Here is a 13,668-nt window from a genome sequence, read left to right as displayed (position 1 = left end):
ATCACAATATATTTTTGAGTTGCGCTTAATTAAATATCTTCCCGAGAGTGAATGCACGGAAGCACACGGGGTGTGGGTGAGATTGTTGTGGCCTAAACGCATTAACCGATGCTCAGAAGTGGTAATAAAGTATTTGTAGTAGTAACTTAAAAAGTTCGAGCCCTGCGTGTTTGACAGTTTCTCTCCGTGGAAGGCAGCTGCAAACTGTAAACAACTGCGTGACGTTGAAGATGCCACTGGGCCAATCTCCCGACATCAACGAACAAAATACGTATAAACGTGAATATGTCTCTCCGTTTATGGTAGTATAGTCCCGTTTCCATGAGTTTATTGACTTAGACTAGAGAACATACAACCCTCTTTGGCTAAAAGATAAGTACGAACCGCTCTGATGCAAAATTGTTATAGTAGTTGGTATATTATGACAATAATGTAATAATAAAACAATATTTTTTATTTAGTAACTTGTTATTATTATTTTTACCCCACGCCATTCTCATTCAGTAACACTTAACATTAATGAAAATACCTTACTGTTCCATATTTTTGAACACTGTTACAAGTACGTTTTCCTGATAACGTTTGCTGCCTTTTTTAAATCCCTTGAATGTACGTGTAAGTAATTATGAAATAAATGAATGAGAATCGCATGTCATCCTACAGGCTGTGCTATGGCGTCGGCATCTGCCAGCGTGGATTCCAAGGCAGAGCTGACTGCTCTACTGGAACAGTGGGAGAGGGAGCAACAAGGCAGCACGCAGGAGCTGGTTAACGCCATCACCAAGTCAGTTGTTTATGCTTCTTGTTTATTATAGATTTATAAAAATCTTCATGTGTTTGTTTCACATGCTGGATTTCAAACGAGTGACAATCTAGTAAGACGTAACTATGATGATATGTTGAAACTTTCAGAATCTCTGACCTTGTTGAGAAGGAGACTGAGGAGTACCGCAAAGCAGACCCAGACCCTTTTGATGATCGACACCCTGGTATGAGAAAATAAACACAATTACAATCAAATGTTGTAATCAAAGTGTACGTTTTTGACATTGCCACCTCGGCCACCAGGGAGAGCTGATCCAGATTGTGTGCTGGGACACCTGCTCAAGATCCTGTTCAAGAATGATGACTTTATGAACACGGTAAGAATGGATCTACAGAAATGTGAACATTTAATGAAAAATAAAGGGCCTTTTTAATCATCCGAGTGAGAAGGTAACTTGCATTTCTTCTCTTTGTAGCTGGTGAATAGCTATGTGATGACAAGCCGAGAATTTTCCCTTAATGCCGCAGCTTGCCGCTTACTTCAGAACATCATGCCTGGATTGGAGACGGCGGTCGTCTTTCAGGAAAAGGTGAATTATTGAGTATATGATGAGATTTGGACAGGTTTGGGTTTCTCTGTTTTCACACAATATTTTATTTATCTTTACTATTATCACACTCTATAGTGTTCTTTAAGTTTTATATGAGACAAAGAGAAAGAGTGAGACATAAAAACCAGATGTATAGGAAAGAAAACTCACTTTTGAGAGGAACGTGCAGCGTGGTGTAACTCAGGCTACTGCAGGTATTGGCCTTGAAACAGTTGCGTACATCATTGAGACAATAGTGACTGACAACTGCAAATGTAGTTAACCAAAGTCAACATTAGTTGTCCAAGTATGTTGTGTTTGTGTCCTTGGATATGAGGATAAAAACTACATAAATATATTTTATGTTGTCCTGCATGTGTAAAAATACGATGGATGCCATCATACATACTAATATGCCCAAAACATAAACAAGTACCGTATTTTCACGACCTTATGGCGCACCTGCTGATTCGCCGCAGTCTCATTAACAGCTGATTTTTCGGTATTTCAAACATACAAAGGGCGCGCGGCTCAAAAGGCGCCAGCATGATAGGTGCGCAAAATAAAGCAGGAGCAAAACTGAGTTTGGTACTCACATCTTTAATCGTCATCAATCAAACAAGCATACTGGTGCGCGTTTTAAGAAATAGAGCCGGAGCAAAACAGTGTCATTAATCAAACCCATCAAAGTCCTCGTCCTCTGTTTCTGTAGTGAACAGCAGCGCTAGATCTCCGTCAAACATGCCGGCCTCTTTCTTCATTGCCAGTCACTTTCCGTGCGGCGGCGTCGGCGCCTCGGAAATGAAGCGAACAACAATGCTAGCAGACAGTTAGCCGAAGCAGCTACACTCCAGTCAAACTGTGGCGCTGCACTGCCTTCCACTCTGAGTGGAACTGTGGTCTCCTTCTGTCGTCCAGCGCTCCCACGCAGCCCGCAGTTTAACGTTGAACGGCTGGAGTTCTTTGGTTAATCCACCGGGGATTGCACATTTTGAAAAAAATCTAAGACTTTTAGGTGCGTCCAATGGGTGTGAAAATACGGTAAGCTGAAATACAGTTTTCTGGTTAAGAGTCTCTTCATATTTTTGCTTCCGTACTCATTTGAACGTTGTCCTGTGCTTGTTCTTGTCAGGAGGGAATCGTTGAAAGGCTTTTTAAATGGGCTCAGGAGGCTGAGCAGCCCCTCAGAATCTACGCCACAGGTCTGCTGGCTGGCGCTATGGAGAACCAGGACATTGCAGCCAACTACAGGGAGGAGAACTCTGTTTTGGTCAGTAGGGTAGATCTGCTGTTTAAAAACCCCAAATTGAACATACTGAAATGCAAACTATTATAATAGTATTTAAATGTGTGTTATCTCACAAAGCTTCAGAGCAACTGGTCGTTATCAGTAATTGGTGAAGAGTTTCAACGTTCAATTTTCATGCTTTACTTCATCAGGTGCCTTTGATGCTGCAACGGCTGCGTGAGCTTCAGGACAAGGATGCTGAAAACAAAAGGGAAATTAAACGGCCCAGCCCGAGGAAGACCCTGAGCGAGCCTTTGCTGCCTTTGGATGAGGAGGCGGTTGACGGAGACTTCGAAGAGAAGCCCTTCACCCTGGGCAGAAACGGAAGTGAAAAGGAGGAGACTGGGCCAGAAGAGGGTGGCGAACATCCGCTTTCAACCCTGGAGCCTGAAAATGAGCTTTCCTTCAGTCTCAACTCCCCTCATAAGTCCAGTAGCCATGAAAGCTCTGGTGTAAAAACGATGATGAAACCAATGGTTGCCCCGATATCTCTGACATGCCAAAGCATGTCTGATGGTAGCAGCTACCTGAGAAGGAAGATGGAGCGCGAAAGCGGCCGAATCTCCAAACACAAGCTAACGTTCTCTTTGCCAGACCCAGAGAGGAACTTCAGCGAGCTTTCTAACAGCAGCTGGTCTGAGACGAGCCCCTGGGTGATTGGCAACAACTATCATCTCTACCCTCTGACCCCAGAGATTGAGCAGAGGCTCATCCTGCAGTATCTGACGCCTTTGGGAGAATATCAGGAGGTGTGTACGTTTCCATCAGCCTTCACTTTGCTCTTTTTACCACGGAGACAAGTTGTGTTTGCCAAAGAAACTCCAGTAGATGTCAGTCTTTCCTGGTATTCATTAAAAGCAGTATTTTAAGGGGCTAGCAGGCAGTACAGCAGAGTGTGAAAATGTTCCTTTTTTTAATGGTTATACCATCTCCTAGCTGCTGGCAGTGTTCATGCAGATGGGTGCTCGTGAACTGCTCGTGCATTACATGGATCTAAAGCAGACCAACGATGTGCAGCTCACTTTTGAGGCCCTCAAGGTAAACACCCCCCCCCCCCCACTTATCTCGTCTAAACAGAAGTTTCTGCAGACTTGTTTTAAGTTGTTCTATTTCTCTCTCTCTCTCTTTCACAGTACCTGGCTTCTTTGCTTTTGCATAAAAAGTTTGCTGCAGAGTTTGTGGCTCATGGAGGAGTTCAGAAGTTGCTTGAAATTCCCAGGCCATCTATGGCTGCTACAGGAGTCTCTCTTTGCCTTTACTATCTTGCTTACAACCAGGATGCCATGGAAAGGGTAAACAAAACAAAAAAACAATAACAACAGATGCGACATGCACGTGCACAGTGAAAGATGAAAGATTGTAATTCTGGCCCTGAAATGTTTCTCGCAGCTTCATATATGTGCAAGAAGAGACATGATGATTTATTCACATGCAGTCCTCAGAGTGTGATTACTCTATTATACCAGTTTGGAATATTGCTAATGGTAATATTTGATTTATAACAAAACGTTCTTTCACTGCACCTGCACAAAAACCTCTTTACAATTTAGTGAGATTATGTAAAATATTTCTTTTTGGTGATCATTTTCACTCCAGCAAACATTGTTCCTAACACAATTGTTGTATGTTGAAGTTGTTCACTCTATGCAGCCTAGTTCAAGTGAACATTTGTAGTAACTGCTGTGTTTCCCCCCCACCTGAAGGTGTGCATGCTACCCCACTCCATTCTCTCAGATGTGGTTGGCTACACGCTATGGCTACTGGAATGCTCACATGCTTCCGGCTGCTGTCACGCCACCATGTTCTTCTCGATCTCCTTTTCTTTCCGTGCTGTGCTGGAGCTTTTCGACAGGCAGGATGGCCTCCGACGTCTTGTCAATCTGGTAGGACAAAACTACATTTCATTTTTCTTAAATATGTCAACATTTGCATGGAGTTGATCAAATGAGCAGTCACTAAAAGTCACAATATAACATGACAGGCACTGGATTGTACACTAATGTGTTATTTTGAACTGGCTGTTTTTAGATTAGCACACTGGAGATCCTGAATCCGGAGGACCAGGGAGCGTTGCTGAGTGATGATGAGATTTTCTCCAGCAGGCAAACAGCCAAGCACACTTGCATGGCGCTGCGCAGGTACTTCGAGGCCCATCTGGCAATCAAGGTGGAGCAGGTGAAGCAGTCCCTGCAGCGCACAGAAGGGGGTGCTCCCATTCATTCCCAGCCCTACTATAAGGTACTGACAGGACATTAGGATGTGGGAGATTTACACATTTTAAACCCATTAAATAGATTTATGTGACGGTTCTTTTGTGCTCACGTGTTCTGGTCTCGTTTCTCAGGCGGTTAGTTATAGCCGGGAGCAGGTGGTGGAAATGATGGAGTTTCTGATTGAATACGGTCCACCACGACTGTACTGGGAACCAGCAGAGGTATTTCACAAGTTGTCTTGTGTCCAACTCCTCCTGCAACTCATTTCTATTGCTTGTGACTGGAGAACCTACTATGGCAGGTGTGCACCAGACCTTTCATGCCTTTTCTTTGAATATGTTTTTGACAAGAATGGACAGCTCCCCACCTCTCGTTATTAATTCTGATGGCATGGATTTTTTTTTTAATAATTTCCCTCTAGGAGCGATACAGTGCGTTATGCCCTTGACATCTTGAGTATCCTCACAGTTGTTCCAAAGACCCAGCTGCTGCTGTCTGAGGCCGTTGCTGTGCTTGATGAAGGAGGATCATCTGTTTCCACTCTTGGTTGGTCTAATCGGTGTTACTCAGATCTATGTATTAAGCATTAGTCCTGAGAATTATCAGGCAGCTTAGAGTATGTTTACACTGAAGGGATTTGTGTTTCATGTTTAACAATAATTTAAAATAATCACTGTGCTGAGAGGTGTCACGACTCCAAAGTGTTATTTTCCACAAATGTTTTTCATTTTATATGTTCTCTCTCTCTCTCTCTCTCTCTCAGGAATGAGTATAGTCCTGGCAGTGGCAGAGGGAGAAGTATTTGTAAATGATGCAGAGATTCAAAAGTCAGCTCTGCAGGTTGTCATCAACTGCGTCTGTGCTCCAGACAAACGCATGTCCAGCATCGGCAAGTTCATCGCGGGCACCCCCCGCCGACGTCTGCCACAGCAGACCAAAGCCAGCGAGAGCGTGCTCATTAAGATGTGGAATGTGGTACAGTCTAACAATGGCATCAAGGTAGGGATCGGTTATATTAGTCAGCAAAGCTTTGTGATTTTTCAGTGTTGGGACTGTAAAAAAACCAAAAATATTTTTGTTGTCTATTTGGGGAACAGAAATGCACTTTTCAGAATCTCACATTCACCCAAATACACACTTCCTCCAGCCACTGCATTTAAAAGCCTGCATCTTAAAAGATGGAACAAACGTGTACAGAAATCTTTTGTTTCTTTTTCACCGTTAAATTCTTGTATGAAGAGAGTATAGATTTTATTTTCGATTGATGATTTCACATTCGTATTTGAAAACTAAGTTAATCACCTGTAGTTTTTATTTAAAGATGTTAAGATGGAGTGAGCAAAGATGAGTGGTTTAATATTCCATAATCCCTGAGTTGGGTTATAACCACTGTCTCGTGCCCCTGCCAAAGGGGGTGTATGGGGTCACCCCTGTCTGTCTGAACATAGCCCAGTGTATTCCATACATAACAGCTATGCTCTATCCATTTCACCTCAAAAACCTTATAGTATATTTTTTACATATTTAACTGTTATTTTCCTGTCTCCGACCAGCCAGCATTTTAAACCCTTTTTCCTGTAGGTGCTGTTGTCTCTCCTGACGGTGAAAATGCCAATCACCGATGCAGACCAGATCCGAGCTCTGGCCTGTAAGGCTTTGGTCGGTCTGTCTCGCTCCAGCTCGGTCAGGCAGATCATCAGCAAGCTACCTTTGTTCAGCAGCGGACACATCCAGCAGCTCATGAAGGAGCCTCTGCTCCAGGACAAACGCAGCGAACATGTCAAGTTCTGTAAGTTTGCCGCTGAGCTCACAGAAAGGATTTCTGGGAAACCGTTGCTCATCGGCACAGACGTGTCTCTAGCTTGGCTGCAGAGGGCCAGTGTGGTCGCCCAGTCCAGGATCTCCTTTCCTGAGAAAGAGCTCCTGCTGCTTATTAGGAATCACCTTGTGGCAAAAGGCCTTCAAGACACAGCTAGCACGCTAACCAAGGAGGCAGATCTCCCGATGGGATGCGTGTCCCATTCTTCTCATTCGCCCTCCTCGTTCCCTCCTATCGCTCCTCCCCTACCTGCTCCTGCTGTTGCTACTTTACCCCGCGCCCCACGGCTGGCCAACGGTGTCGGGTCGAGGCTCGGAAGCCTTCAAGCTCACTCTTCCAGCCCAGGATCCAGCAATCCACAAACTCGTGCTTCTACAGCACAGCCTGTCGGGTCTTCCGTTGCTTTCCCCTCAACGTCTGTCTGTAGCAACGGCTCCCCGCTGATTGGACGAATCGTTTTCTCTCGTGAGCGGCATTCAGCGTGTGGTGCTGTGAGCTGCAAGAAACCTCGGATACTGAGGCAGAAGTCTGATCACGGGGCCTTCAGCCAGACTCCCGCCATGAAGAAGCAGTTTGACAGGCTCCTGCCCTCCCCGCCTGCATTAGACGGCATCATCACTGAGTACCTGAGGGAACAGCATTCACGCTGTAAAAACCCTGTGGCAACGTGCCCACCCTTTTCTCTCTTCACCCCCCATCAATGCCCAGAGCCCAAACAGAGACGCCAAGCACCCATCAATTTCACATCCCGTCACACGCGTAGAGTTATATATCCTAAATACGGAGGCGTGGATGGAGGATGCTTCGACAGACATCTTATCTTCAGCAGGTAGGCATCTTCGTTAGATTCAGCTTTACTTCCTGGGAAATGAAGCTGTCAAGTACGATCTGCTCACCACAGATAGCCGTCTCTCTACGTCTTTCCGTTCACCAGGTTCCGTCCCATCTCCGTGTTCAGGGAGGCAGACGAGGACGAGAGCGGATTCATGTGTTGTGCCTTCTCAGCTCGTGAGCGGTTCCTGATGCTCGGCACGTGCACGGGGCAACTGAAGCTCTATAACGTGTTTACAGGCCAGGAGGAGGCCAGCTACAACTGTCACACCTCAGCCTTCACGCACCTTGAGCCCTCACGGGTCTGTAGAGATGCTACTAGTATATGACAAGATACACAAAGACAGATAGGAATGCTTTTAAGAAAGTCAGCTAAAAGAAAATTCTTATTTTTATGCTTATATATATATATATTTATTTAATGTGTGTGTTTTTTCTCTATTTAGGATGGGTCTTTACTCTTAACATCGGCTTCGTGGAGTTACCCTCTGTCTGCACTGTGGGGCATGAAATCTGTATTTATCATGAAGTAAGTGATGTTTTCACAAGAGAGAGGCTGCATACACAATGCGTTCATTGAATTGAAAGTGTGAGGGAGTGAAACTGCCACAAAGTTTGCGCGACATGACGGCTGTCTGCCGTGCCCATTCTCTTCATGTATGTGGTCTTCTCTGCCCAATGGTAAAGCAACGTTCTGTTGCCAAAAGAAGACGACATGCAGTCCAACAGCCTGGGGGCTGCAGTCGTTTCCTCATGGGACACTTTCTTTCATTCATCTGCTCAGTTTAATGCTTTAAAGTAATTAAAATTAAGAGCTTTTAAATTATTGTTTCAACAATTAAATATTGAACTATTTACTCTTTGTTTCAGGCATTCCTTTCTCGGTGACCATTACGTAGAGTTCAGTAAACTTTCTCAAGATCGAGTTATCGGAACTAAGGAACACATAGCACGGGTACGTATGTCAACACGCCTCCAACCTGATAGATGGAGCTGATGATAACTGTTAGCATTACATATGTATGTTCGCTGTTCTCCGTCCTGCCAGATTTATGACATCCAGACGGGTCAGGTAACCCTGACTCTCAACAACCCCGACCTGGCCAACAACTACAAGAGGAACTGTGCGACCTTCAACCCGACAGATGATCTGGTACTGAACGACGGCGTGCTGTGGGACGTGCGCATGGCTCAGGCCATCCACAAGTTTGACAAATTCAACATGAACATCAGCGGCGTGTTCCATCCGAACGGCCTGGAGGTCATTGTAAACACTGAAATCGTATCCTTGATGCTTTAATATCGTAGCCTGTATTTGTTGTTATTTTAATTTACTTATTTACAGAGGAGTAAAGCAAAACCCAAACTGACGCCTAGAGTATTTTGACCTGAGAAATGGTAATTGTATGTCAAGACATTCACTTAAAACACAATAATGAGCCAAAAAAACCCTGCAAGAGGTAAAGTAGGGATTACAAAAGTCTGTAAAATTGGGGACCTTGAATATCTGTACAGAATTTAAATCAAATTCCTCCATTGGTTCCTGAGATATTTTTGGCTCACCTCTTGTTTCGGATATTTCCAGTGAGAGACACTGAGAGGACATTTACAAGATGTTTGACTGAGAAAATAGTTGATGAGGAAAATTAAAAGCTAAGAATGTATTTACATGAGTGGTCTAACACTGAATGATTCATACAGAAATTGTCACAGAAATTACTGAGCTTTTATTTCTCTGTTATATAGTTTACTACTCTGGGATGGGCTCAAGTTTTTATGTCATTAAAATTACAGCAAAAAAGGATAATTGTCCTTAAATGGAGGTTTAGTGGGATCTGCGGACCTTCCACCTCCTCCACACAGTTCCTGCTCTGGACCAGTGTAGGATCGTCTTTAACAACAGTGGAACCGTCATCTATGGAGGTAAAAACAGAAGTATGATGTATGTGTGATGGCTCATTGGGAGCATTTGGCCCACAAATCACGGTGCAAGCGTGTGAAAGGTGTGTTTGAGTAAAAGCTGGCAATCAGTAAGCAAGGTGAGCATGAGTCTATTTGAGGAGAGGTGTGAACAGAGTCGGTGGTGGTGGTGTGTGTGTGTGTGTGTGTGTGTGCATGTGCATGTGCACGTGTGCCTAATATCACAGTCGCTCAAAGCCATATGGACAGAGGGCTCCATGTTGGACCCTCTGCAGAAGAACCAGCTGGTTCACGCCGCCCCGCAGGAAGAACCACACATGACTAACGCATTTAATGTTTACTCAGACCTCTCATGTCACGGCTGCCCAACTTGCCGTGCACAGGTTCGGTTTACTGTCTCTCATATTGTGGCTTTTTTTGCAGCAATGTTGCAAGCTGATGATGAAGATGACATGATGGAGATGCAGATGAAGAGTCCTTTTGGTTCATCGTTCAGGACCTTTAATGCCACAGACTACAAGCCAATCGGTAAGACATACCTCGCTTTCAATAATCCACTCATGTCTCTCTTCATTAATGGAATAATATAATGTAATATATTACGTAATGTCATTGTTTCCTCAGATTTATTTTTATTTTTTTACTCGTTTTCTGTCTTTTCAGCCACAGTCGATGTTAAGAGGAACATATACGACCTTTGCACCGATTCCAAAGATTGCTACCTGGCTGTGATTGAGGTCATTTCTAGTATTGCCGTGATGCCAGAATGCATTTTTCCTTTGGTAAAGGTTTTGTAAATGTATTCATCTGCTTCTCTTACTCTTGCCACTCTTGCAGAACCAAGACTCTGCAAACACTGACACAGTGTGCAGGCTGTATGAAGTTGGCCGGCAGAGACTAGCAGAAGAAGAGGAGGATGAGGAGGATCAGGTTAAAACTTTGCTCTTTTTTATCATCTATCATTGAGAGTTGGGGAATGTAAATGATCGCCCGTGTTTGTTTGTTTCACCACAAAATATCTTGACATTTTCGCAACATATTTAGAATTTTTCATTCAAAGACTTTAATACTATTTAAATGTTTTTATCTTGCACCAGGAGGATGATGATCAGGAGGACGATGACGACGACGACGAGGATTCGGACGATGATGTGGACACAGATCAACTTATCGCCGAGCTGGACAATGAGAACGGTGGAGAAGATGAGGATGATGAAGAGGAGGATGACGACGGGAATGACGAGTTGTCTCCCTCCGATGAAGAAGTCGCACGCCTTCTTGAAGATGACGCCGATGTGGGGGATGACGACGATGATGATGACAATGATGAGGATGATTCTGATAATGATGACGTTGATCTGGACGGCGACAATGGTGGGTGGAGCTTCAAGTGTTTAGTCCGGTTTATTCATGGTTAGCTAAGAGTTGTTTGTTTTGTTCATGATAAACTTTAATGCTCTGAATATTCACAGTAGAATTAAATTGTTAAAATAAAATACGTACACTTAAAAAAAACCAACTTATGAAAAGAAAGACATGAACTCAAAAACTTGAATTTTAAAATAAAGAAAAGAATGATAGAAAAATAAAAACAGGATGTTTTGCTGAGATTTTGTTATTTGAGCTGTAAAATTGATTATTTTGCATCATGAGTACAGACTAATGATTGACCCTGTCAGTTAAACTATCACTGGAATATATTTGACCAGTCGGCAAAGCTGCAGCAAGTCAAGAAGCTGCTTGAGGCACGACCTGACCGCTGTCCCTTTACCTCTATTTATTGATCAGATTAAAATAAAATCCAAAATATCATTTAATTAGTGACTTTAATGACAAATCAAGAAATGATATAACACAAAACAAAACAAAAAAAACTCCAAACAAACTCATTGGCAGATTTTGGTCCTGGATGCCAGATCCTTCTCCGGCAGGAATGGTAAGCACGGTGTCACGTAAAGTAAGAGCAGGCGCAAATAAAATGGAATAAACTTGATCCTCGTCTTAGTGAGATTGCAGGTTCAGAGCTTCTGTTTCTTTCATGTTGACATTATTTCAATGCAAGATTGTAAAGGTGCATGTTAACAGGTTAAATGACTTGAAAGAATGGGGCCGTGATGTGCAGACTCGGGTAAATCACGCTAGGAGCCTGCTGCTTGGTCCAGTTTTTGTGTTTTCATGCCTGTCTGGTAGCCGTGAATAAATGCTGCTCTTCCCGGGGGAATTTAAAAACTGCTGCCTCGCTTTATTCTAGACGTTTAGAATAACAATGGAAGCAGGAATTTTTCAGAGAGAGTAACTTTAGGGGCCTGTATGTGTGTTCACATTTTGCTGTTTTATTCCTGAAGACCGTTTCCCTCCTTACAGAGTGACCTATGCATCACCAGATCTGTTATATACTGCTGTTTCTAAATCTGTGTTTGTCTACACAGACAGCTCCGACAACTCTGACCTTGAGGATGACATCATCTTATCCCTGAATGAGTGAGGAGCCTTTGGCATCGGGGGGGGGGGACTGAAGTACCAGATAACATGTCAAGACTTTCTGCCTGATGGACATTTGAGTTGCAGAACAGGAGGTAAGAACAGAGGATAATATCAGCAGATGAGATGGCCGATAACTTGGAGCCCTGCCGGGTGGAAACTGTAAGACTCGCTGAGTGAAGGACCAAGAAAAAGACGTCTCAGAGACGGATGGGAGGGAAACATTCATACACACATGTTGTCTTACAGATGGGCAAACAGGATTGTATTTGATATAGTTTTATAAAACAAGTGGACATGATGCTAGGCAAAGCGGCAAGCATGTAGATGCAGCAAGAAAAGGTTTTATACATCATATTTTCAACTCTTTAAATGAGCCTCTTCATTTGATATTGATTTTTGCCTTCTGAAGTCAAGCAGCTGTAACAAAGCGACACCCATCTATCTGCTCACTGTCACTACAGGAGATGCAGAGAGGTCTTTACAACGCTCTCCCATTATATTGTTTTATGTCCCTTTATTTTGGTGAGCATGGGTGTGGCTTTTTTTTTGTTTAGGATTACAGGGTTTCATGCTGTTGAAAATGGTACAAGTGCTTCCAAAACAATCAAAATGAAATTAATTATTGTGATGATTTGTTGCAGCGAGTCTGGAGTCAGACTGTTCGTACAGTAAACTTCACACATTTGGGATTAAACCTGATGGTTCTAAATTCTGAAAGATAATCTAAGAAACAGAAATTAAAGACGGTGCTCAGAGTTTTTTCTGATGGATTGTGTGGATTTCAAATACAAATGCCTTGTACTTGCACACCTTTAAGTGTAAGCAGGTCAACATTTTCTCATTTGTTTGCCTTCAATCTTACTCACTTTGCTCCCCCCCCCCCCCCATGATATGTTAACTTTCTTGAAACAGTTCATGTACAGCCTGTATGTATCTAAAGTATTTTTACTATAAATAAAGCAGCAAAGTCACGTGTATGTTTCTTTAATGAAGTGTGGCTGGTGCCTGCATGCATTCATATTTAATAAGCTGTTACAGCGGGTGGCGTCTTCACTATTTGTGCCTCTTACGGGGTAGAGATGAAGTGTGTGCTCAGACTTACACTTTTTCTGTTGCCTCCCAACATTTAATAATAAAATACATTAAAACTGCCATTAAAACAACATGAAGGAGCAAGTAAGGCACATCTTCTACAATATGTGCTTCTATAACTGGAGGCAGAGTGATCATTTGTTCAGGGAATGCAGGTTCCATGAAGTCCGTGACCCCCGCAGAGTGTAAACGAACAACAATGTGTGTGTTTGTGTGAAAGCAGGTGATTGATGAGTTGGTAGGACATTCTTATTGCCTCCTCCGCTGGCTCTTATTCTCTGCTGCCATTGGGGACAACTGAAACAGATAGGAGCTCTTACTGTATTAGGCGATACCCGTTTGCCATGGCCTGTGCCTTATTACCACCGTGCTGCTGCACCGGAGCCAAATGTGGATGCAGCCCTCCTCAAACTCAAGTTAAAAAACAGACATTTTCCATTTATACTGCTTCCTGTCCAGATTTTAATGATTTCATGCAGTTGTGCTACTTGGGTCTATTTTCAGAAAGTGTTTGATGCTTTTCCTTACATTAGATTTTTTTTTTCCTGATAAGCGTATTTGCTCGAATGCATATTTAACTGTTAAAATGACACGTCCACGGCTTTATGTATGTGATTTGAACACCGCCCACAGTGTTCCACTTGAAGTAATAGACAGATGGGAGTC

General features: G+C 43.3%; 1 protein-coding gene across 1 annotated transcript; it reads left to right on the top strand.

The window, feature by feature from the left end:
- Positions 1-671: 671 nt before the first annotated feature.
- On the top strand, positions 672-12,874 carry LOC137901435 (DDB1- and CUL4-associated factor 1-like). Its single transcript, XM_068745469.1, has 24 exons — positions 672-784; positions 913-989; positions 1,069-1,142; positions 1,242-1,355; positions 2,488-2,625; positions 2,796-3,392; positions 3,580-3,681; positions 3,777-3,935; positions 4,347-4,526; positions 4,672-4,881; positions 4,988-5,157; positions 5,278-5,402; positions 5,620-5,855; positions 6,438-7,504; positions 7,610-7,808; positions 7,953-8,035; positions 8,377-8,461; positions 8,555-8,788; positions 9,336-9,429; positions 9,850-9,954; positions 10,090-10,163; positions 10,264-10,356; positions 10,524-10,800; positions 11,856-12,874. Exons 1-24 carry the CDS (start codon positions 672-674, stop codon positions 11,909-11,911), a joined length of 4,662 nt encoding a protein of 1,553 aa, XP_068601570.1. The 3' UTR covers positions 11,912-12,874.
- Positions 12,875-13,668: the final 794 nt, after the last annotated feature.

The sequence above is a fragment of the Brachionichthys hirsutus genome, chromosome 2, assembly GCF_040956055.1.
Source record: "Brachionichthys hirsutus isolate HB-005 chromosome 2, CSIRO-AGI_Bhir_v1, whole genome shotgun sequence".
Lineage (NCBI taxonomy): Eukaryota > Metazoa > Chordata > Actinopteri > Lophiiformes > Brachionichthyidae > Brachionichthys > Brachionichthys hirsutus.
Note: the sequence above shows the minus strand (reverse complement) of the source record. Positions and strands in the feature narration are given on the sequence as shown.

Bases quoted from the DNA above. Each gene is read 5' to 3' on its own strand.
- LOC137901435 (XM_068745469.1), top strand. From the start codon at position 672: ATGGCGTCGGCATCTGCCAGCGTGGATTCCAAGGCAGAGCTGACTGCT. The intron at 1,143-1,241 runs GTAAGAATGGAT...TTCTCTTTGTAG, and splicing joins ATGATGACTTTATGAACACG to CTGGTGAATAGCTATGTGAT. The intron at 7,505-7,609 runs GTAGGCATCTTC...TCCGTTCACCAG, and splicing joins AGACATCTTATCTTCAGCAG to GTTCCGTCCCATCTCCGTGT.